At 35.0% G+C, this 25954-nt stretch overlaps 1 protein-coding gene across 1 annotated transcript; it reads left to right on the top strand.

The window, feature by feature from the left end:
- Positions 1-313: 313 nt before the first annotated feature.
- On the top strand, positions 314-24033 carry GNPDA2 (glucosamine-6-phosphate deaminase 2). Its single transcript, XM_054582130.1, has 7 exons — positions 314-434; positions 2989-3150; positions 6941-7042; positions 8118-8300; positions 14064-14248; positions 15600-15774; positions 23205-24033. The coding sequence occupies exons 2-7, from the start codon at positions 3027-3029 to the stop codon at positions 23264-23266; spliced, it is 831 nt and encodes a 276-aa protein (XP_054438105.1). The 5' UTR covers positions 314-434; positions 2989-3026; the 3' UTR covers positions 23267-24033.
- The last annotated feature ends 1921 nt before the right edge of the window (positions 24034-25954 follow it).

The following is a 25954-nucleotide window of genomic DNA, read 5'->3' as shown; positions in this document are numbered from 1 at the left end:
TTTGCTTGCAAAGTAGACCGCACCCACCTGCTTGGGGCAAAGAAAGATGAATTCCTATTGAGCAACAATCAAAATATGTTTTTGCAGGAGCATTGTAAGGCCTACGTGCTAAATTTTATAAACTCAAAGACTCTATCTCAAGTCAATCTCTGAGAGATTTTTTTTTTAAGGGGGTTGGCGGGTAACGGCAAGGGGACGGCCCAGGAGCTGGAGACTTTCACGCAACGAGAGGTTCCTGCCGCACGGAACTCGGACGGACTTCTACGCCGCGCATCGCAGCGAGCCCGAGGCACGCGCATGCGCACCAGCCGCAGGCCGCCTCGCCTTCCCATCGCCTCGTTTTGTATCCGGGTCTTTTGGGTTCGTGCTCCACCTGCCGTCCCGGGTCGTTCGTGGGGTGCTAGGTGTTGGCTGTTTCAGCGCTGGAAGAGCAGGTAGGAGGGCGGGTGAGTCCAGGGCTATGGACCAAGAAGAGGAGTCAGTCATTGCCCCTTTGGGTGGCTCTGTACCGAGACAGGGACGCGGACCCCAGGGCGGATTTGGGGTCTGAGGACCCTCGAGGCGCGGAGCGAAGAAGGAGGACGACCAGCATCAAACTTGGCTGGTCGTCCTGTTCAGAATTGGGGCTCATGGAGGGGGCTTCCCTGGCGCCTCCTCTCTGGCAGCTTTCTCCTGACACTTTTAAATATTCGTAAATCATCCTCACTTGCTTTTAGCTGTAGTTTCTAGAGTGAGTGACTGGGCCTGGCAGCCGCGCAGTGTAGGTGGGTCTGCAGCCCCAGCTTTTTTTTTTTTTTTTTTTTTTTTTGGAGAGGGGATCAGAGACCACACCCTTCTCTGCTGCCCGGGGCACCTCCTCGGGAGCCGGCACCCTGTCCCGCAAGTCCTCCACTGGGTCCGGGCTTCAGAGACCTTTTCGAGGTCAGATATAGTGTGGGGTAGGGGAAAAGCCCAGAGCAGCGATTCTGGAAGTCTAGATCCTAGCGTAGATACTAGACTATCTGTGAAACCCGTGTTATGGAGAAGTCCCCTACGAGCTCTAAAGTTCTGAGATTTGTGTTCAGCACCCCTTTCCCCAAAATGAATCAGCATCTGGGGAAGATGAAAGAAGGGGAGGTGCTGTGTTACTTTTTGAGAGCTCTCCCTTGATGCCAGAGAATTGCCCAGGGCCATTGAAGTTCGGATCTCTGCAGAAACACATTTCTTAATCTGCACAGCAGTGGCAAAACCTTTCCACATTACGCTGGGTGATTGTTTTGGGACTCCAAAGAGTTTAAAAAATAAACAGACAAAACTTGCCTGTACCTGATCCGACTTATTTGAACCTCCTTCCAATGCAGTCATCTACTAGGGGGTTCTTTTCCAAATTTAACCCTGTAGCAGGGTTATTTGTAGTGATATTTGTAGAAGTCGTGATTCCCTGGACCCCATTCCAGAAATATTATGTCCAGTGCAAGGGGCCTGGGATCTGTGTTTTCAATAAGCAAATGCTACTGATCTCTTGTTACTGTGCCAGAATTCTAGATGTTGGTCATCATAATTTTTGTTGTTATGCCAGAATTATAAATTGTTTTATTCCTAAAGACATTGTGTAGTTTCTGTATATTCATTGCAAAGTGACCTACCCCTGTTGATTTAAAGAACTTGACTTGTTACTCAATGTAAAGTGTGTGGGTATAGAATTCAGGACTGCTGCTGCTGAAGCAGTGTCTAAAAGTATTGGTTGGGTGACAAATCCATTTAAATATAAAACTAAATTAAATCTGGGATTGTGGAAATAGAAAACTAAGAATTAAAATGTGGAAACTGTAGTTATAGTGTAAATGCTATAAATCTTGAAAGTACAAAAATAATGCATCTTACAGAAATTAGGATATAGGAAAATATAAGAATGAAATTTTTTCTTTTGTGATAGTAGGTCAATCCACATTGCCTAAAATGGAAATACAGTTTTTAAATGACTCTGCTCTTTTAATATTTGTGTAAGAATTTCTGTTAACTTTAGAGTACTCTTTTAGGAACTGAAATTGCTTCTCGTGAAGAATTTATTTTCCCCCAAAGATCAGCAGTTTCTTTAATTCACTTTGGTTTTCTTTTGTTGAATGCAGGAAAAATTTAGTGTTATGCTTTCTCTTAAAAATAGTATGTCAAAATCAATATAATTGTGTTACACAATGTCCCAGTAAATCTAATTAAAAAATGAAAAAAATTATCTCAAATAAAAGTAACTTTAAACATTTAAAAATAACATGTCTAGTATAATCCTTTCATTAAAAATCATTAAATTATTTCTATACATTCTACTTATTTGTGTGCATTAGATATCTGGAATGATGTAAACCTAATATTGGAATTATTTATGAGTGGTAGGATTTGGATTGATTTTTTTTAACTTTTTACCTTTCTGTATTGATTGAAAATTTTTTAAAGTCCGGATGTCATTTTTATAAAAACAGTATGTATTAAAGTGAAGTCTGATTTTTATATTTCTAATGGGGAAAATTCTGGATTTTAGTAAATAACCAAAAAGTTGCTGGGTAATCATTACTACCATTAACTTGCAATCAGGAAATGAGTACTGTTTTGTTTGCCTTTAGGTTTGTTTTATGTTGATTTATACAGTATCCTTGTAGGGACAGTGCAGTGTCTTTATAGTAAATTTGCCTCGATATGAATTCTGGCTTCTTCACTTAGTAACTGTGTGTAAATTGTGTGAGTCTCTGTCCTCATCTAAAACTGGCATTGTATTTACTTCAGCAGATTGTTGTTAGGATTATTGTGTGTACTTAAATGACCTAGCCTACTTCCCAGAAACCAAGGTCTGTTCAAAAGAGAACAGATATTATTACTGTTTTCAAAGTGCGGATTGTATTCATATGCACGCATGTCTTTCTTAAGTAACGTCTGTTTTTAATTCATCAGTGTGTTGCACTTCTATTTAAGTGTCTGTAAATTACTATTAAGTGTTCTACAATGGAATTTTCTCAGGTTCGAACCTCTTGTCCTGGAAGCTGTGCATCACCGTAATGAGGCTTGTAATTCTTGATAACTATGACTTGGCTAGTGAGTGGGCAGCCAAATACATCTGTAATCGCATCATTCAGTTCAAACCTGGACAGGACAGATACTTTACACTGGGTTTACCAACAGGTAATACATTCCCCCCCTCTCCATTTTAGATATTTAAAGTTAGGGGATTGAAAACTTTCCTTTAGTAAAATATGTTTCTCATTTATTTCTTATTGCACCACTGATTGAATATATTAGCATATAAAGCCAGAAATAAATATTTATTTATTTTTCTTTTTTTTTTCTTTCTTTCTTTATGTCTATATTTTGTTACTGTTTTCTTTGGTTAAATTTTATTTTACCTACTACTCAAAAGTACAAAAGGAAATATCCTAACTTAAGTGATGGTCGAAGTATTTTTTGTATCTTTTCTTGTAGTATTGTATGTGTTTTTAGGGATGGTGCTTTCAACTATTTGTATAATTTCTTATTAGATTATCCTCCTCGTTAACCATTGAGAGGTACCTAGAGTATGTGCTGTTGCCTCTTAATTTCACCTTAGGTGCTTCATATTATCATATTAGCCCTTTGCTATTTCTGTTTATTTTCTTTATTTTATAGAAATACTATAAGTGAAAAATTGCAGCCTGGTATGTTTTAATGACAGAATAAACATAAGCATTCATTACATATTTTATTGGATTTAGTTCTCTGTTAAGTTTTGTTTTGTTTTGTTTTTTCTGTAGTAACCAAGTAGTGTCTTTGATATTGTGGCACTTTATTTGATACTGTAGACTTCCACAGGAAAGAGTATTGGACCTGGAATCAGAGCTGCTCTTTTCTTGCTTTTACTGCAAAAGCTTTTGTTCTATATTCCTCAGCCTCAGTTTCTGTACCTTTTAGAAAGATAAGGGTAATAACAACTTACAATCTGTTTTGAGCTCAAATAAGAGTGCTTGTACAAGTCCCTTATATACTACAAATATTATATAAATTTAAAGTTCCCATAAGTGTGTTTTATTTAAACAGTATTTTCTCCTCCTGTTCCTCCCCACCCCCTGACACGTGCCAACTACATAAAATGTACAGTCGTAACATTTTTTGCACTTGAATAAGTTTTATGAAAGTTAGTCTTTAGTTCACCAAGTTGACTTTTTTGTCTGTTTGTTGTTTTTGTTTTTGGTCCAGTGCAGTACACCTTGGTGAGAATGGCAGCTGGCAAAGAGGCACTTTATCAAATTGTACACACCGTTGCTCTGCCTTCTCAGCAACCGCAGTTCTGATACGTGAGCTCCAGCTGTTGAACCATGGCTTTCGTATCAGTTTGCATGCTGTAACCCTGGGCTACATTCAGGCCACCTAAGTTAATCACTCTGTCTTCATTATGATGTAGAAATTTGAATGTGAGGGCAGAAGGGCTTCAGAGTCATAAATACCAAGGGTGCTAAACTTTTTTGTGTGTATTTAGATACACAACTTTTGCTTTATTTTGGCTAGTGTACCTGCCTAGTAGCAGAGCTGCTAAGAGTGCGTCTCTGGAAAACCTTTTGCGGTGTTTCCTGCTTTTCTCCTTCATTGACCATTGACAGTGTTTATCATACCCGTGCCCTCTGTGCTTTTGAAATGTGAGAATACATTTCTGTAATTGCAAATAACATGTCGAGTTGTAATTATCCTCCAACCAAGCACAGTTTTTGAGATATATCTGCTTGGTACGTGTTTTTTGAAGTGATTTTAACAAGCGTGACATTTAGGAGGCTGAATGCCATGGGCCTGACCTACTTCCCTGACTTATTCCCACTGTTCCCCCTACACTGAACCATGGCAGGCAAATTAGCCTGCTCTCAGTTTAAAGAGTAGGCCTGAACTTGCTGGCTTCACTTTCACGCATGTTGCTAGTTTGTTATATAATGAAAACTATATGAGCTCTGGAACCAAACTATTGAATCTCTGGCTTCACTGCCATGTAATAGTTAGCAAATTCCTTTATCTTTTTGATCTAGTTCTTTTATCCTCAAAATGGGAAAGATAATGCCAACTTCCCAAGGTTGTGAGGTGTTCATGAGCTAATGTATGAAAACTTTAGCATTGTATCTAGCATATGTAAGGCGTACAAATGCCATCTCTGAACCTCCTTCCCCATTTTTTTTCTGTTCTCAACTACAACTCACCCCATCCTTGACAATTGAAATTTAACTCCTTCAAGACTTAGCTGAAATGTTATCTTCTCTGATCCTTCCTCCAAGAAACAAGACTATAGTTTTCTTAGATTCATTACAGTTCTCTGACTCCTTATAGGTTATTTATAATAGTTTTCCCTTGTGTTATAGTTACTTTGTACTTGCTACCCCATCTTTTGAGTTCTTCTAGGATAGAAACAGTCTTAATCTTTATTTTATCAGAATTATAGTAAGCAGTTGCTAAAATTATGTTAGTAACTGAGTATTGCAAATATTAAAATTAATTTTTTAAATCAATTCATACTGTACCACATCTTTTTTTCCTGTAGCTGATTTAATTAAAAAGTGGATAATGCATGTTTTTTGTTACCACCATTGTGGCAACTTCTCATTTTATTTATCTTTAAATTAAGGGGGCATTTCTATAACAATGTCTTTGACACTGAAAGATAGACCCAGAATACTTATGCTTTTAGAGGAAAGAAGGAAAAGCATATTTATCCATCTTCTAGGCATTTTTAATGTTAGTGGACTATAGTTCTTTGAGAAGGAATTGTAAAATTCAACAACATAAATTTTAAATTATTAATTGCATTTTAAAGCAATATATATGCTTAACTTTAAGAAAATCCATTAGCCTTTTGTTCTCTAAATCTGTCTGTATGATATTTATTATTTATAGCCACCTCTATTATTGTCTTCTCAAATGAAAGGCAGTCCTTTTACTACTCTAGAATTTGTCTCACGTGTATGTATATGTGCATATGTATATACACACTCATATATATGTTTATATACAGAAATATATACTTTTGTGTGTGTGTGTGTGCCAGAGACCGTTTCTTTCTATCGTACATCTGCCTGCCACGCCAGTAGAAATTCTGTGTGCGGGTGCTTTGCTCTGTGATGATGGGTGGGCGAGGAATGGGAGGACAAGGAGACTTGCCGTGGGAGTGCAGGCAATCACCTTCCAGTTTATAGCTAACGGAAGAAGTATAGTGTATTCAGAAAATAAAGGGAGGCCATTCATTCGCAAGTGGTTAAATTGATTTATTTTTATTTTACCATATCATGAAGGATTGTCAAACATCCTTTTAATTTTGTAAACCATCTACAGAATTACATTTATAAAACAATAAAATCAGGAACTCAGATGAAGTACCCAAAGTCAAGATCCCACTTCCTAGAAGTCGTTAATGCATTTTGCTAATACAAGGCTGAAGGTAATACATAACAAAGGAGGAACGGAGCTCTGGTTAAAAACTTAAAGGCTAAGTTTCCTTATCTAATCCTTGCCAGTTTCAGTCTATTTTGAAAGTAGGGACAATATTTAATTTAAGCTTTTTTTTTTTATTTCAATGCGTGGTCAACACTTGATCTATTTATGTATCCTCTAGGCTACAAATCCTCTAAATTTTTTTCTCAAGATTTTTTTTTTTTTTAAATTCAAATGTGCTCTCTAAAACTTTCTAATCTTGGAATATTCATATTCCCAATACCTAGCAACTCAAGAATAATTTTCTAAACTCTAATTTCAGTTGACAGAGTTCCAACTTTGTCAGCAAATTCTAGTTTAATAAAATGTCAATGTACCTTCAAAAGAGACTAATTCATATATGTGTCAATTGAATGCATACTTAAATATTAAAAATTGTTTGCCTAATATAATAGAGATATAGGATAAAGTTAATGTAAACTTTTACATTAGATTTTTAAGTTATGGTAGAAAGAGTAATTTTTATCTGTTTTAGGTAGTACACCATTAGGATGTTATAAAAAACTAATAGAATATCACAAGAATGGAGACCTGTCTTTTAAATATGTGAAGACCTTTAACATGGATGAATATGTAGGTAAGCTATATTATTTGAATATATTATTTGGATAGGTTATGCATATTATATTTTAAGTAATGTATCTTGAGAATATTTAATATAATTTGCGATTATGTTTTGAATATAGTATGAATATGTTTCTAGAGTATAATATGTAACCTGTGATGAGGTTGAGGACTTATTATAAAAAATCTATATTTTTGCAATAACAGCACAATATGGTAGAAGGAATATTGGACTAAAAATCAGAAGGTCTGTATTCGTCTTGGGCTCTGCAGTTTACCAGTCTTGCAGCTTTGACTTAATCTGTTCACATTTCTTATTGTCTTTTAAAATTTTTCCTGAAGGTGAAGTTAAAACCAGTCTTCTTATGGGTAATAAAATAATATACAAATATAAAAGTAATTAATAAAATAAAGATTTTGTAAGTTTAAGGCTATTATATTTGTAGCTTTAAAGCCTTTATAATTTATTGATTGTTAACTTACTTAACTAGAACGATCTGTGATGCATATAAACTGTGCTAGCATTGAAAAATAATGAAACATTTTTATTGGTCGCCTAAGTGGTAGTCCAAGTGATAGCCAAAGAACTCTTGTGATTGAGTACATTTTGTAGGCATATAGGAGGAATACAGGAGGAACAGGGACCAACATTAACAGGGACCATTAGTTGTATAGTTAATTAATTTATATCAATTTTAACACATAAATTGATTCCATTCTTTAAAATTTTGCGTGTTTGACAAATGGAGTAGAGTGACTAAACTCACATGACTTAGACTTCTCTGAATTCCAGCCCCTTTATGAGCTATGTAACTCTAAGAAAGTTATTTACTTTTTCTGTGCTTCTGTTGTTCACCTACAAAATGGGAATGATACTATTTTTATAGATGTACAATTTAATTGAGTTAGCATACATATATAGTGGTTAAAATAATGCCTGGCATATTTCCACATAAAAATGCTTTTACATTGAATCTGTTCTAGAAAGATGATGTATTTTACATAGCATTTAGAGCTTAATCAGAAAAATAAATTTTAAATTTATTTCTGAAAATAGTTACATTTATATTTATTAACTTTGTATTTAGGACTTCCCAGAAATCATCCGGAAAGCTACCATTCTTATATGTGGAATAATTTTTTTAAGCATGTTGATATAGATCCTAATAATGCTCATATTCTTGATGGGAATGCTGCAGATTTACAAGCAGAATGTGATGCATTTGAGAAGAAAATAAAAGAAGCTGGAGGAATTGATCTTTTTGTTGGAGGTATGTAAGACATTTTGTCATTAATCATTTATTAATGTTTGGTTTAGGTACCATGAATTAAAAAAAATCTTACCATTGTGTAGTGTGAAGAACACCTGTGACTGTCTATAACATATGTTTATGCAGCTACTAATTTCTTTTTTACCTTATTTTCATCAAAAAATAATCTTAAGTTTGCACGTTGGAATTGTTCAAATTACAACTTGAGAAATAGATCGCAATCCCTGCGAAATTCTAAATACCACTTTATAATTGACAGTGCAAAAGATGTGTTCTTTTCCTAAATGATATTCTTATCCTATTTTTTTTAATACCAACCCAGCTTTCTTGTCATGTTAGAAGGTTAAATTTCTAAAAGTTGCATGTAGAACTGGTAGATTTTAGCATTTCTCTGCTAGTCACTAAGAAATCAGTTAAGAATGATGTAAGATTTTATTTATTATTTTCTTTAAAGATTTAATTTATTATTTTTAGACAGATGGGAAGGGAGGGAGAAAGAGAGGAAGAGACACATCAATGTGTGGTTGCCTCTCTTGCGCCCTCTGCTGGGAAACTGGCCCGCAACCCTACCCAGGCACGTGCCCTGATTGGGATTTGATCTGGCGACCCTTTGGTTCACAGGCTGGCACTCAATCCACTAGCCACACCAGCTAGAGCTGATGTAATGTTTTATTTATTAGTAGCCTTTAGTTAATATGAATTAAGCAGTGTAATAATCTTAATAAACTCCAAAGTGATTAAATGCTGTATTGACTAAATTCCTCTAGAAATGTATGTGTGTATATGTTTGTGTATGCATAACTATCATTGAAAATAGGTAAAAGAGCTTCTTCCTTTGTAATAACAACATGGGTTTTCTGTCATCAATATGAAGCATTTGAAACAGCTAATTTGTTACCATTAAAATAGTATGGTAGCATCAGAATAACATTAACTACACTGAAACTAAAATAGTTTTTTGGCAGATTCTTTAGTATTCATCTAAATATACTAAAGCTCAAAATTAAGATTAAGTTCTTTGGATGTATCTTATAATTAATTTATTAGAAGACTGCTGAAAATTACATGAATCAGGCCTTCACTGGAGCTGTACGAGGTTAATTTATGGTTGAGGTGGCCAAATATGGTTGAGTTGGTTGGTTGCCCTTAAGGAAAATTGAGTTTTACAGTCAGAGGTAAATTTGTATCCTGTTTTGGCCACTTATTATCTGTATAACCTTGGGAAGTTAATTGACATTCAATATAATTAACTCATTTGTAAAACAGGATTGATGTTAACCTTTCCAAAATTTGTGAGAATTAACTATGTTAAAAGGTATAAAATACCTTGCACAGTGGTTGATACATAGTTGGTACTCGATTAAGTGTTATTTAGTTCAGTGTTTTCTCTCTGAACTGTAGGTGCTGAAATAATTGTTCCTTAGTTCTCTAAATTTCCTGCTTTTTAACTGAATTACTGACCTGCAAAGGTATCTGGCAAGATTGAAAAATCCCTCTTTAAGGAAATTTTTACCTCTGCCTAGCAGAACCAATACCAATTATTTTCTTGTGTAGATGGAATGGTTTTTATTTGAGCAAGAATCTAACTTAGACTATTTTGCTTTTCAAAATAGCAAACTTATCTGTGTTTTTAAATAAATTTTTCTAATATTACTTCAGTGTTCCTGGAAAACATTTGTACTTCACTTTTGTCCGTCTGGCTCAATTCTGAGATAATTACTATTTGCACTTGCAAATATCATGACTAGGGCAAGAGATACTTGAGAATGTTTAAGGAGTGCACTATTCCTGTGTTCTTCAGATTTTCTAAACTCTAGGCCAAAATCTTGTAGAATTACTGTTATATATTATATCTAAACTGTTTAGTTATATGATGAAATATTTTCACCCATTTACTGTTATACAGAAAGGATTATAGTTATTAGAGATTCATTATTAAAAATGGCTGAATGAACAAATTTTTTTTTTACTTCTTTGTTGAACACTTTTTTTTCCTATTTATTGACTTTACAGAAGGATGCGTGTGTCAATCTCTTAGGGACTCAGTGTCAGGAAATAGAACTTATTGGGAAAAAAACTGATACGGACTCTTTAACTCCAGTTTGTCTTTTTGCCTGCTTCCCAGAAAGCACTTAGAGCTTAACATAATATTTTAGGCTGAATCTAATCTCCCTTATCAAAGATTCCTAGTAGAGCTTTCTTCTCTCCTGATAATGTCAAGTCACTTCTCATTTCCTTTTAGCTCACATTTTTTAGTGCATTTTCTCAATATAAGTCTCCTTACTTTTCCCTTTGAATAAGTGGTGCATAAATTATAATTATTTATCACTCACTTCTACTACTAAAAATAACTTTACTTTGTTTTTTAACCAATTTTTGTCTTAAGCTTTCTGTAGTTTTTGTCCCCCAACAGAAAAACTTGAGAGGATTTCCTTGTCTCTGCATTAACATCTGCGCTGTAGTCATGTGATGGTCTAGGGTCTGACAGTTTATATTTACCATTCAAAGGATGTAATTACTGTGTTTAGGGAATGAATGGTTAGCTTATTTCCTTTTCTTTGAATTTTTTACCTCTTTGGTACCCTATTAGTGGATGTGTATTCATGAAAGAATCTCATTTGATTCTTTGCCTTTGTTGATCTAGGTTTCTCATCATTGGATTTTCAAGATGAGGCTTAGTATCTGGGTCTTACCACTTACCCTTATTTTGTTCCAGGGTTTGGTTAATAAAAACACTAAGAACTGAGCCAAATGGGATCAAAGTATCAGCTTCATTAAAGGTAAAGTTGGATTAGAGATTGTAGGTTGTACTTGAGAGGCCCAAATGGGAGTTGAAGAATTTTAAACCGTAGCGCTCACTCCCGGGGGATGCAACAGGAAGGAGGGCAATAGTGCCCTCCTTCAGAGGAAGAGGCAAAGCAGGACGCGCACCCTGCGAGGTTCTCATTCTTCCTCTGATGACAGAGGTGTTGAGATTGTGTATCATGCTCCCCCTGACCTGCTCCAGCATTAAAGTACACAAGCATGGGATTTTATAAGGAAAACTCTAAAGGCATTATAAACTTTAAGATTATCATAAGATGATTTATTTTTAAAAAGAGAAAATAAAAGAAGATAGTGGGGAAAACTTGAACACTTTCCTTTGGATACATGGTTAGATACTTCGGTTTGCAAGTAACAATAAACTACGAAAGGGACCAAAAGTGAATTAAATGGAATGATTGTAGGGTAGTTCACAGACTCAACAGAGGCGTAGAATTAAACCAAGTCTTTGGGAGAACAAGAACGGGGAGCCTCAGATCTCTGAAGCAGGAACCCATCGGCTCTTCCCCACATTGCTGGCATCAGATGCCTCCGCTCTAGATGCCTTTTTCTTTCTGTAACCCTAGTCGAGGCTCAGAATCTCCAGAAAGAAATTCTAATTATTTTAGGTTGGGACAACTACTTATCTTTAGACCATAATCATTCTGCCCAGGAGACATATGAGGGTTAGAACTGTTCTAGCCCCTGTTTGAGGGGATCCGAGAAAGGCAGAAGCAGCAGGGAGAAATTATGAGCATATTCAAGAATAGCAGCCATAATCATCCATTCATTTATTCAGCCATTATTTAGCAAACCCTTGTGTGTTGTGTGTTAATCTAAATGGTAAGGATACAGTGATGAAGAAGATAAAGTATTTACTCATAAAGTTCACAGTCTGCCTCACAAAACTGTAGGGACACACAAGAAAGACATACAGAGCAGGGCAAAACTAGGTTTACTGTTATGAGAACGTGAAACAGATTACTCTTGTATTATTTATTATTGTATTATTTTCCATATGAACAACTGTGAGTCTACATTTGTCCCACCCTCTGTAACCCAGACTCAGCTTTTAGAGTTGTTTTGCAAAGGTTCTGATGTGTTAGTTTTGACTTAAAGATTGAGTAAGAATTAGCTGTGATTTTTAGATTTCATGATTATTTTAAAGAAAGTTTTATAAAGCTTTGTAAAACACTGAACATTTTAAAAATATAATTTTATATCAGGAAGCTCAACTTCCGATAGTTACTCATGGTCAGTAAAGGGATGTATGGAACCTTCTCCATTATGAACTGTTGCTGATAATTTCAGTTTTGCTGTACACTTTTCCTATGACCCAAATCACCGGTGAGACCACCAGTGTTGATCTTGGAAGACTTCCTGTTTTTCCCAAAACTTTCTTCCTGGTTTCATCCTTTCTCTTTATGCATACATAGAGAAATATAAATATTTGGGCAGAAGTATATTTAGGAGGTGAAACAAAACATTTTTACAAATCTAGAAAGACACATATCTATAATTTAAAACTTACATTTACAGGCAGATACATATTTAATAGTGGAAACAATTCATATGTATTAACCACTGTAGGTCTGGCTTTATATCTTCACATTAAAAATGTCTAGGTTTTTGTGCTTTGGTAGTAGTATATCTGCTTCCTAAGGTTTTCATTTCTTTTTTTTTCCTTCAGAACTAGGTTACTCTTTGTCATGTCTTAATTGGTTGTGGGAATAATTTGTCAGAATCATGTGTTAAGAGTCAGTAAAATACAGTATCATTAAAGTAAATATGCAGATTTTATATATATTTATTTATATTTATATATATATTTTTATATATATATGAAATTTTGATTCAGAGGTCTGGTGGGTGTATTTTTTATTGAGGTTGCCAGAAATCCGAATAGCCACTAGTGTACATGTAAATGAAACTTGATTTACTATGCTGTAGAAAGAGTCTTGATTTTATAAAAAGGTATACCTGCAATTTCCTTCAAATAAGGAATGTCACATTTTTACCTAAATTTTAGAGGCAATGCTAGAATATTAGAGCTGACAGTAGATCTCCTTGAAGCAGTATTTTCAAATTGTGGTTGCCACCCACTATTAAGTCATGAAATCAATATAGTCAGTTACATCCAATATTTCCCTTTTGTATGTTTTGACTGTAATACAGAGTACATTGAAATGAATGTAATGCAAAGTGGCTTGTATGGCTCCTAGCAAGGATCATGTTTCCTGCAATTCTTGTTTTAATGATATTTTTATGTGTGTATGTGTGTGTACACGTACTAGATGGCAGCCTCAGATGTATTTTTTAGAAGAGGTTACTGTAACAAAAAGTTTGAAGAAAACTACTGCCCTAGGAAATGTCCAGTCTAAACATTTTTGTAAGTGAGGAAACTATCCTATGGGGAGGAGGAGGAGGAATTTACTGCCCCATCCAGACTAGAACGAAGCAAGTTAAAGTGTGACTATAAAAGAGACCACTGAGTAGGAATCAGAAAATTTAGATTTCAGCTCTTTCAGGAGTTACTAAATTGTTATCTTGAACAAGTCCTATATTATCCTTGAGCAGCAGTGTTTCCTTTTGGGTTTAAAAAAAGTTGGGGGAGATGAGAGAAATAGATGAGCCTAATCTATCTCACAAGATTGTTAAATATATCTGTTGCTGAGATGATACATGTAAAAATACTTTATAAATGTAAAGTGTTTCTCTAACACAAGGACATACTTATTTTACTGCTAATGGAATCATGCTAGCTCAATGCTAAACATATAAAAAACGTTGAAGTTCTTGTTGAATCAGATACATACAGGAACAGATATTTTAATGCAGCATTGGAAATTCAGCTATCAAATAAGCAAGGTAAGCATGGTTGTAACTGTTTGTTTGCTCTTAAAGACATATTGAACTTTGAAAGCTGTACTTATCTGTAGTTGTGTGTATTTCTTTTGAAAGGAATTGGTCCAGATGGTCATATTGCTTTCAATGAACCAGGATCCAGTTTAGTATCAAGAACAAGATTAAAGACACTAGCGATGGACACCATTTTGGCAAATGCTAAATATTTTGATGGAGATTTATCGAAGGTGCCAACTATGGCTCTAACAGTCGGTGTGGGGACAGTGATGGATGCTAGAGAAGTAAGAATTGACATTTTTTTATATTAATTGATATTGGAGGGATTATGGTGCCTAATAAGTGATATTTTGGTTACATACTATTCACATTTTAAATTGTCTAGCTTTCAGTAACTTCTTTGTCTCATGTCCATGTTTATAATTCAACTGAATTAAGCCCTTTGAGCTATAAACTACGAATTAGGTACTGCCTCTCTTGCAGTACTCCTTCACTTGCCTACTCCTGCTTTACAGTTTGAGGTCCTAAAATCACCCCGATTATATATGGCCTGCTTTTAAGTGTAATATTCTTGTAAAGAACTATTGGGACAAAGATACAATGCTAGTTAATACTAAACTACTTTTGGCGGCTCAGGATAAGGTAGTGTAATGTGCTTCTCGACTGTGTGGGGATGTTGGTTTCCAGCGGAAAAGAACTCATCTAGGACTGGATCTGTTCTAATTTGGTATATTTTAAAAAGGCAAGAGCTCTGAACAGTAGACTCTGTCTAATTTTTCAATTTTTAATTGGACTATCATTTCCTTCCCTGAAAATAGCAAGATAGTCAGCTCATGAGTATAAGTGGTTAAATTATAGGGAAACCCTAAACTCCATTCCTTTCTGGCAGCCAGATGGGCAGTTTCAGAGGAAAGAGTACACACAAAGGAATGATTGATATGTAACTGATCTTGACATATATCTAGATTTGACCTTACAAATAGAATTGCCATTCACAATGCAGGAGTTTTTCATCTAAAAGTCATCAATATATGAAAAACCTTTCAAAGGCTGACATTTAGTTTGTAAATAAGTTGGAAAACAGATTTAGAACAATATCATTTCTCAGATATGAAGCAAAGTTATGCAGATATTCCTTTAAATTTAACAAGATTTAAATTATAATGTAGTTCTTGTGCTGATTATTAACATGAACAGAGTATTATTCAAATACTGACTTTTTTCTTTTGGTTAATTGTTTCCAACAAAATTATATGAGGCCATTTATGTCACAGTATTCATTCCCAGCATGATTATAAAGAAAAGCATTTTGGTAGAACTATTCAAGGGCTTTAATCATTTTCCCAAGGGCTTAGAGCATTGATTTTTTTTATAGCATTCTTTTGAAACAAGTTATGTCATCATACTTAATGATTTCTTATCTTCAGTAGTAGGGCTTAACATGCACAGGTTTTTATTTGCCTATTACCTTAAAGAATAGAAATAAATACCTTGCACTTTGAAGAAATATGGTGCTATTTATTTTTATTTTACCCTTAGAAGAATATTGGTGCTGAAGTCATTTTAAAACAAATAGAGCTTCTCCGTCATTTAGAATAAGTTAAGAATTAACAAGTAATGTTTATGACTTTTCAGGTGATGATCCTCATAACAGGTGCGCACAAGGCCTTTGCTCTTTACAAAGCAATAGAAGAAGGAGTCAACCACATGTGGACTGTTTCAGCTTTCCAGCAGCATCCCCGAACTATTTTTGTGTGTGATGAGGATGCTACCTTAGAATTAAGAGTTAAAACTGTGAAATACTTTAAAGGTGAGCATTGAAATTTCACAAGCAGAATGTGAGAATGTTCTCTTATAGGTGACAGTTAAAACTGAATATGATTGTAGAGTTACATCTTGCACTGTGGCCTATTAAAAACTGGCGATGTGCTAACATATTAGCCAGTTCTTTCAAGGAGAGAAATGATATTCAAGGAATATCTCACCTCATATGATAGCTTTCAGATAATTTCCTACTTATTTTCTTGAAGATAATCTATTCAATCTATATTTTCAGTAAATAAGATTTTTCTTGAAATTCAAAATTTAATAAGGTTTTTAATTTCCTATCAAATATACAAGATTAAATCACTCAAAGGAAATGTATATGTATGTCCTTTCTGATTTTTTATCTGACCTACCTCTCTCCCCAAGAATCTGATCAGCAGATAAGATGGCTTGCCCACTATCTCATTTAATCTTCACAGTCTCAAACAAATTATTCCCACATATTAAAGTAATAATGGTTAAGTGTCAAACAGTATGGCATAAACTCTGTAAGTAAGCAGGAGTTTGACCATCTAGACTTCTGCATGTGTATTTACCTCTTGCTTCTTCCTGCAGTCTCTCAGTATATTTTTGTAATTCTTGAACCTCACAGTTCATATATCTAAAACCACCTGTGCTTAATGTAATGGGTAATTTAAGAGATTTTCAAGAAAAATTTTGAGTGCACTCAGTTTAGAAGCCATTCATTTCCTCCTTAAGAGTCAACTCCATATATAAATACAAACACCTAAACAAGCTGTATAAATAGGTAGTCTTTATAAAGCACCTGTATTTATATAGCTAATATAAAAATATTATGTAATTGACCATAAATGTAGGTAAGTAATCCATAAAGTATGTAGTATGTGAATATAAATTTTTAATTTTTACTCCAGTAACTTAGGTACTTCCTTAACATGTATTAGTAAAATTATTCTGAACCAATCATACCTGTATTTTATGGATGTAAAGGTTAAAGAAGTTACATATTTTATTGCCTCTTAGACACGTTTTTCTTTCACTTTTATCTTGTTTAAAATTGGGATGTGTTTAAAATTGGTGGCCTACCATTGTTTATCTGGTAGCATTTTTTTCTTAATGGTACATAAAATAATGGTGCATCTAAAAGTCTTCTGTCCTTCATATTCATGAAATATAGTATATAACCTTAAAATTATAAGTCACCTTAAAGGATACGAGTAACTCGTAGTTCATGTAAATGTGTGAATATGGCAAAAATATGAAAGGTGGCTCACAAATGGAAGTTTGGCAAACAGTTAAAATAGTCTAATTTGTAAAACAAAATTTTTATCATGTGTATATCGTTTTGTATTTACACTTACCTGTTGCGGGAGTTTTCCTGTGTTACTAAACATTCTTCAAAAGTGTTTCTCTGAAATGGGTACTGATTAAATCATACATCCAAAGTCACACATCTTATGTGTGGGTGAGCCGGGTCAGTGAGTTCAGTTTTATCTCAAATCTGGGCTTTTGTCCACTGTTATAATATGTTATGGAAGAATGAACTCAGATAGGATATAATCTAGGTTATATTGTTTTCAAAAAGGTATAGACGTATGTTAAAGAAAATGTAAAACTGAAGAGAAGTAGAACTATGTCTTTAGTTCTTTCAGTTTGCCTAGCTAGATTCTAAGATTTTCTGAAGCATTTTGAAGTGTACTGCTAGCTATTTGTGAGAGAACTGCTGCATTGCCTTTTTTGAGGACACCGTGTTTTTCCCTTGGAGCTCTATGTATTTCTGAAGAGGTTCAGGATATTAGCTTCTGTCAGGTGCCCCTTTTAGTATGGAGAAAAATGGAATAGAGATACTGTTCTGGGCTATATATAGACCTCGTCTTACAATAAAGTGTTATGTCACAGGGTAGAATGATTGATATAAAAAGTACATTTATAGTATTATAAATAAATACAAAAACTGTATTTTTAACAGTTTTTATATTTGGCTTACCTTCATTGAGTTATTTTATCACTTCGCTGTGTACTGGATATGAAGCCTATAATTATCATCTGTAATTCAAATTCCATTCCTATCACTACCCTTTTTTGCCATCACTAAGAAGTACAGCAGGGATTTTAAAGAGTTTTCACTCATTTAGCTCCTGAAGATCTGTAGGTTAACTACATTTAAAGCAGTAAGAATCATCAGTAAATTGAAGTTTATTTTAACATGTATCTTTTGAAAGATAAAAGTATATCACAGGAAAACAGTTTAATACTTGTTTTTGCTTTTTAAAATAAAACTTATGTTTTATGTGCTAGAGATAATATATTTTTAAGGTGAACTTTTTTTTTTTCTGCTTCATCCTTTTTAGGCCCTACTCCAATATCTTGACACTAGTTAAATGAGTTAACATTGAGCCCAAACCATAAAATTGACATTTAAAGTCTATGATATTTAACCTTCCTTCTTCTGGCAACATTTGAGGAAGTCTATATGTTTTCAGGACTCATTAGAAGAATTTACTTATTTGTTTACTATTTAAGTAGCAGTTATTTTTATCAAATTCTTCTGTAGAAAGTTACCAATTTTTATCTTAAGTCATAGTAAATTCTTGACTTATTATCCTAATATCAAGTAAAAAAATTTTCAAAATTTCTCATTGGGAAGTGGCCTATGTATAAAAGATATAGCCAATGCATAGTTTAAAAAAGAAATCCTTATAAAGGAGTTGAATTTTTAATGTTTATCTTGATGTTTTAAGTTGTATTTTAAAGCTCTAATGTATTATTTTCCATGATCAAACTTGTAAGAAATGAAAGATGAATTGTATTAGGAATGATCCTTAAAAGCTGGTCCTCTAGAAAACAAAAAAACATCTTCTGAACCACATAGTTGAAACTACCACTGTCTTTGTTGTACCCTTTCTTCTTGGTTCTCCCCAGTCTCCATTTTACTGCCCTTTATATGCTGGTTGTGAAAATGGATTAAAGATTACTGGTTTTAAGTAAGCTTGCTTCTGTCTGGAGATATCATCTGGAAAATCTTTTTCATTAGCAGATATTTCCTTTGCACTGTGAAACATTACCCTTTGATAGATATTTTTGGCAAACATAAATTATATTTTCCAGTTAGTGTCATCAACCAAGAAACATGGGTTAAAGTGTTTTCAAGTACATTGTCCAACACAGGGTTAATCAAAAATATAAGAAGTATCCCTACCTGAAAGTAGTTGACAGTCTTCATAAAAAATTGACTCATGAAGTGATTTGAGAAAATAAAATGTAATATATTGCATTAAAATGAAAGCTTCACAAAGGTAGGAACTTTAGTTTACGACATCACGTCAGCACCTAGAAGTGTGCCTGGTACACTGGAGGCGCTTGGTCAGTGTGTGGGTGGTTGGATAGGTAGATGGGTAGAGGACCACAGGACTGTGGAACCCTATCAGTTTGAGTGCTTTATTATGTGAATCATACAGTGAAGTCCAAAGGATATTGAATGAGGGAGAGAGAGTTATAGTTAAGTAGTCATTGAAGGAAACTAATTGGTCTGCTGGTATCGAGAGCCCTGGAAGAAGGGTAGCACAGATGTGAGGATGAGCTTAATATAGTAACAGAAAAAGGTACTGTTAATAGAACAGAGAACACTTCATGTGTGTTGATAAAAGGGGCCAGATTAACGTATAGATTAAGAGGAAAAAGGCAAACCAGGGTTGACTTGTTAGTGGCTCTTCACCTTTTTAGGGGGACATGGGGCACTTTGAAAATCTGGTGAAAAAAGAAAAAGAAAAATGGTCCACAGAAAAATGCACGTACATGTGTGTTTATGCATACATGCACGTTTATAGATTAATGCGGGAGAACTGAGGACCCCTTGAGCCTTGTCTAGCTCTGTTCCAGCCCGGAACTCCAGGTCGGTCGATGCCGCACTTGTCCATCGGGTGGGCGGCTTCTGGCAGTCCGGGAGTCAGAGGCAGTGCAGCGCTGGCTACTTTTTCCTGCATTCTAACTTTAACTTGTTATTTTTAAATATGGAGTATTTAACTTTTTTTTTTTTAACAATGATGGTTCCTTAGTTCTTCTTTTAACCTTGAAAATCCCAATATTAGGATACAGGCTATGGGCAGAATGGCTAGTTTAGTTTAAAACTAGCCTCCATGAAGAACACAAAGAATGTTCACTGAGAGAATGCTTGTGGATTCATTCTGTTCTGGCTTCCCTCAGAACTCATACATTTCAACATCCAAGAGCAAATTTCTTCCCAATAAAGGTATCAAATTAACTGTAGCAGCCTTTATAACACCAAAAGGATATGGGAAGGGAGTTTGATTAACCCTGAGAAAAAGTTTTACATACTGAGAAGTCAGTGATTTTAAATCCATCATCAGGGATAGCTATGCATGAAATAGTCTAACGAATGAAATAGTCATTGGTTTGTCCACATACTTATGTATCTTTATCACGGCTTTTTGTCTTCAAAGCACTTGTAAGCATTTGGGGACAGAGGTGTATAACTTTATAGGAACTATCACTATGGAAACATTCAAGTATTAGATATTATACTATTGAAGACATAGATAAATCAAACATGTTTTGGATCTTTGAGCTGAGATTGTTCATTTTATAAATAAGGCCAGCTAGCTAAATGGCTGCCATATATCTGAGGCAGAGGCTGAGCCAATGAAATGCCTTTATGCTTAGTTCTGTGTCAGTTGTTGCTCCAAGTTTTGCAGGTTTTAAACTTTTCCCATTACACATTTTAACCTTTTGACCCTTCTTGCCTTCCAGCTGCATGGAAGGTTTAACATGCGTCTCTCCATGGTCCTCCTTACGAGACTGTACATTGACCCAGATGCTCAGCCATCCTTCCTTTAAAGTCTAGCCACTCTGTCAGTGCCCTTGAACCTTTCCTGTCCTAACTTAAGGACCATGAACTACAGAATCTCTGTCTCCTCTCCATGTTTCTACCACCTTCTTTTTATCATTATATATTCTAGACTGGTTTTTAAATTTAAAAAGCTAGTAGATATCACCATCTCACTAAACCCTCACAGGCTCTTTAAAATAAATGTTTATTGGGCTTCCACTATGTGCAGTGATCTTTATAGACCCTGGACTTAAGCGGTGAATATAGTTCTGGATCTTAGTTTCTAGTTGGAAACATGGTAGAAAATCGTATTTTCTAAGGATGAAAATTGCTTTTAAGAATGTAAAGTGGCATGAATATTTTAAGGTGATATGTGAGCTGAGACCTAATAAATAAAAAGGAGAAAATCATGCTTTGCTCAGGGGGAAGAGCATTCCATGCTGAATTAAACAGCAACTAGAAAGATCCTGCACTGGAACTTAGCTTAGCTTTTCTAGGGCACCAGCAGCAAACCCAGGATTGAGTTCAGCATAAAGGTGGGAACGTGAGGACATGAAATCAGAAGGATAAACAGAGGCAACATAATAAAACCTAGATTATTTTCTAAGTGACCAGAACAATTGGAGAATTTTAATCAGGGAAATGGTACAATCCAGTTTCTGTTTTAAAAAGATGAGGTTGCTTGCTGTGCAGAAAATTTATTATGGGATAGAGGAAATAAATGAAAGGAGGGGATTGGAAGTAATTGGATTCGAAGAGTGGCTTCAACAAGAGTGGCAGTGGGGAGATGAAGGACTGTGGCTAATTGGGGATACGTTTTGAAAGTACAGACAGTCCCTCACGTCAGCTTTACAAGGGTGCAAGAGTGATACATTCAGTAGAAACTACATTGAAGTTTGATCTTGCCACAGGCTACCGATACACAGTAAAAGACTTTTGTGGTGCAGGGCAGCCCAGTCAGCCACGTGGCCATGAGGGTGTACGTCCCGGACTCTACAGTGTAACTGTAAGCACGTTTTCAACGTACAGATTCAACTTGTGAGTTTGTGGAGAGAGAACTCCATTGTTAAGTCAAGGAACGTGTGTAGTGTCAAGTGGCCTTGCTGCTGAATTATAAAAGAGAAGAGTAAACAAAACACCACTGTCCTGTGGTGGTCTGACTTGAGCAGCTCATTGAAGTATAGCACCATACTTCAAAGATTTTCAGAGAAATGGTTTGGAAGGAAACAAATGGGTCCGGACCTTGTTGAATTTGAGGTGCTGGTTAATGAGTTGAAGTAGGCTGTTGAGCAGTTAGCATTCTCTCACTTTCAGATGCACTAATGAATTTTCTTTTCTCTCCTTTTAAGATTCTTTGCTTCTGTTTTTTTTCCTACTACATGAAGATTTCAGTGCTCTTTGCGTGTTCCTGTCTTTGCATATTTCTTACAGGTTCTCCTCACAGTTTAGATTTTAGAGTACTTTTACAGCTTTCCTGACAAGGACTATCTATAATACAATACTTATTAACTAAGTATGCTGTCTCCTCAATCCGATAATCCCGTTTCCTGAGAAAATTACATTATGAGTCTGTTTCCCCAGCTTCTTTGTTCTTAACAATCTGAAAAATTTAACTCATTTCTTTAACCCTCAAAATATAAAATCTTCCGTTCATTAGTTGGGACAATCTTTTTGCCTCCCTCAAAGAAATAGAGTATGTATGTATTAAGACATTAGTAACTGGGGGATATTTTCCAAGAAACTTTAATAAGTACGAATAATTAACAAGTGTACCAATTATGAGAAGAAATTTAAATCTACTTGGAAATCAGTAGTTGATATAGGTTATCTTCGGCATTGTTTTAGTAAACCTCCCCCTCCATGTGGCTTGTAATCTACCTCTATTGTATATACATGGCAAAGCAGTGGAAAATCATTTGCCAAATGGATGGATGCAGTGGTTATTGGAGAACTTAAACTATCCCAGTATTAGTGGGCATTTGATCCCATCCAGGGAGTCCATGGAGACATTTGGACCATGCCAGAAGGTCCTTGAGAGTATTTTTTATGTGTTCTGTAAAACAAAAGTATAAACATTATGGGCTATTTAAACCCAGGGATGTTTTCTAAACATGGACATTTTTGCTAGGACCAAATTTCAAGGACCATTTTTGATAGGACCAAATATCTCCATGGATGTTTTGGATGAGACTAAATGTCCTGCAAGGCTATCCTCATGTAACGAGAGTTCTGAGTCTTTCATTGGAGTCTGGTAGAAGACATGGCTGAGGATCAAATGCAACACTTACATATGTAATTAAAATGTATTATCCAAGTCAGTATTAAAATGTTATTTTCTCCTACCATAGCTCTGAAGACAGGAACTGTTCCTACTTCTGGTTACTCCCAAAAAACCTGTATACATTCCAGAACTACAGATTCATAACTGAAAACTGGTATTTACGAGATATTTCAAACTAAACATTCTATTTCTATTTGCATTTTTAAAATAAACAATTTTATATCATATGGGAACTTGCATACTTACACATCTTTTGTTGTCTAAAGTATGTGAGATAGAGTTCAAAATTTAAAATACAACTAGAACTGTGCTTTTTTTCTTCAAGGTTTAATGCATGTGCACAATAAACTTGTGGATCCACTATACAGTATGAAAGGAGGAGATTGAAGGAAATTGGAGCAAAATTCTGCTTGTGAATGAACAGAACACTTTTATACTAGATGAATTTGCAGCTATGCAATATGATAAAACATGGAGAATTTTTGAAGACTGTCATTTTTGAAGTCCAATATCTATATACTAAACATTCCATATTTAGAATGTATCCATTTTATACTAGGGTTTAGGAGTAGTTGGCTCTCAAAATTAATCAGCTGTTTATTTTAAAGTACAGGAACCACATATCCACTCTGTAAAACAGCATAGAAATGAAATGTCTGCCTATTTAAAATTTTAAAAAGTCATTTTAAAGGTAAAGAGTCTGTTACATCAAGTACATTCATATGACTCCAGTGGCATTGTTAGATTATTATTTTTAATCACATGAAGACACACTCATCACAGACTTTTACTGGTACTTTTGAAATGTTATCTTTGTATTTTTCTGTGCATTACACAAGCTTTCTGCACGTGGTTGCCTTAAGTCATTTTCCTGCAGTAGCATCTGGACGTCAAAAGTCCTGTTATATATTGTAGGTACAGAAAATTTGGAGAGATGATGGTGCCTAAAAATACATATACATCCTTCTTAAAGGTATGAATAAGGGCATGATTTTTGTGCACCTTTTTTTATTACAATTGTGCTCTTGTTTTTATTTAATGACTTGGGTTCATGCTTTTAATATAAGTACTTTGGCACTATGAGCTTTATACCTAGTTACACACTTAAGGAAATTCTTTTAAAGGAAATTTTCTGATTATTGTTAAACTTCATAAATGATTAGCTTTATTCCTTACATAGTCTAAAAGGATAATATAATGAAGTATATATAAAAGTAATTATTGTAAAATATTTTACATTGCCATAAGAACTTGCATCATTAAATTGCAAATAAAAGTATATTGTTTTCTATCTTTAACTCCAATAAAGCTTATAATAAACAAATATGTTATCTAAATTTTATTTCCAGGTGTGAAACTGAACATATGCATCTGAGATATTCCAACAATTAATAGTGGCTCTTGAGCCTCCATTTAATAACTGTCTGTTGCCATCATGCAAATAGGAGATTTAAGTCGAGACAATGACTCTGCCTATAATTTTAGTCTTGCTCCTTGGAGAGTGAAAAAAAACCACTCCCTTTTCCTCTGAATATTTTGCATGTTATAAGTCCACCTAGTAGATTAAGAACTACTTATGTACTTACTTAATTGCCTTTGTGAATAAACGTATTTACTGTTAAGTTCCTTAAAATACTTAAATAGCAAATGAATTAAATAAATGGTAAAAAAAAAATGTATACAGCTTTAATTCCAGATGATGGAGCTGTAATAGCCTCAAGTGTTGTAAATGGTTTTTAAATGACTAGTCAGTCAATATCATCTTCGAAGCACACCTGATAATTAAGTAGTGGTTACTGCAAATTACCCTAACTACCTTAAGAAGGTTAAGTAAAAACAGTGAACAAGCTGAAGATACTGGTTTTGGTGCACGGTTCACCAGCTTTACTGTGCTTTAAATGTGTTTGCTGAAACACAGCCTTCGTCACTGCCCTTGATGTTAGGAGGGTAGTTTAGGTCTGTGTCTACTCCAGCTCCTCCTCCCCAAAAGCTTTCTGGCCACTCTCACTCCCTAAGTGAGGAGCTAAGCTGCTGTGAAGGAAAGAGCTAAGAAACCTATGGAAGATATTTTTACAAGAGGCAATAAAGCAAGGTAGCTAAGAATTGGGGTTTGGAGAAAACCCCATTTGAACCGCAGCTCTGCCGTTAACTGTGATGTTGGACAAAGCCAGCCCGAGTTTCTTGCCCGTGAAATGGGATGGCGACAGTGCCTGCGCCTTGGTTGTTGCGTGGATTGAATATGGGGGATGCACGTAGAGCTCAGCACAGTAGCTGTCACAACAAACGGTGGCCATTCTGATATTCATGTCCTAGTTTATCATTTTAATGCTTGTGAATTTCTTGGAAATGTAAGGTCCTTTGGGGGGTATACTTAGAAGACATACACCTTTAAATCATGAAACTCATCTGTTTGGGAGCATGGCCAAGGAAGAGAACTTAAGCTTACGCTAAAAATGTGAAAACCAGGTTTTTGTACCATTATTAAAGGAAGAGAATGTATCCAAATTGAAAGTATTGCCATTAAGCATAAATATGTAGTAGTAGATACATCGTGCCCAGTACAGATGTGTAACTTTTCCCTAACAATAATAGTAGAACACTTTGTTTTAGAAATTGTATTTAAATGCTCTTCTAGTTTCATTTACAGTGCCATTTTCCAAGACATGGGAGTTTCATCTTTTTATTAGAGCTAGAAGGGATAGTGGAGGTATCAGAGCTAATTCAACTAGGACTAAATCACTAGTTAACACCTTAATACAATTTTAAGTAAATCCCCACTATTTTAATTTTTAATTAAAATTATCATGTAATAACCATGGTATACCATTCATTGATAGTCATCCCTAAAAGACGTACTTACCTCATCCAATTCAGTCAAGATAGAGGACAAAAATCAATGGCTAACTTAGAGTTCACACTTGAGCAATGTGGGTTTCAAGTGGTGGGTCCACTTGTAAGTGGACTTTATTTAGCCTGTGCAGTCCAATTCACCCTGTCAGTCAAACTGGCACCGTCCGAGGGTCAGCTGGCCGTGGAATCCGCGTACACCGAGGGCCGGCGTAAGTTAAGCATGGG

Source organism: Pteronotus mesoamericanus, unplaced genomic scaffold (genome assembly GCF_021234165.1).
Source record: "Pteronotus mesoamericanus isolate MK-2021 breed Mesoamerican mustached bat unplaced genomic scaffold, CSHL_Meso_final contig_68, whole genome shotgun sequence".
Lineage (NCBI taxonomy): Eukaryota > Metazoa > Chordata > Mammalia > Chiroptera > Mormoopidae > Pteronotus > Pteronotus mesoamericanus.
Note: the sequence above shows the minus strand (reverse complement) of the source record. Positions and strands in the feature narration are given on the sequence as shown.

Bases quoted from the DNA above. Each gene is read 5' to 3' on its own strand.
- GNPDA2 (XM_054582130.1), top strand. From the start codon at position 3,027: ATGAGGCTTGTAATTCTTGATAACTATGACTTGGCTAGTGAGTGGGCA. The intron at 8,301-14,063 runs GTATGTAAGACA...TTCTTTTGAAAG, and splicing joins AATTGATCTTTTTGTTGGAG to GAATTGGTCCAGATGGTCAT. The intron at 15,775-23,204 runs GTGAGCATTGAA...TTTTTCTTCAAG, and splicing joins AACTGTGAAATACTTTAAAG to GTTTAATGCATGTGCACAAT.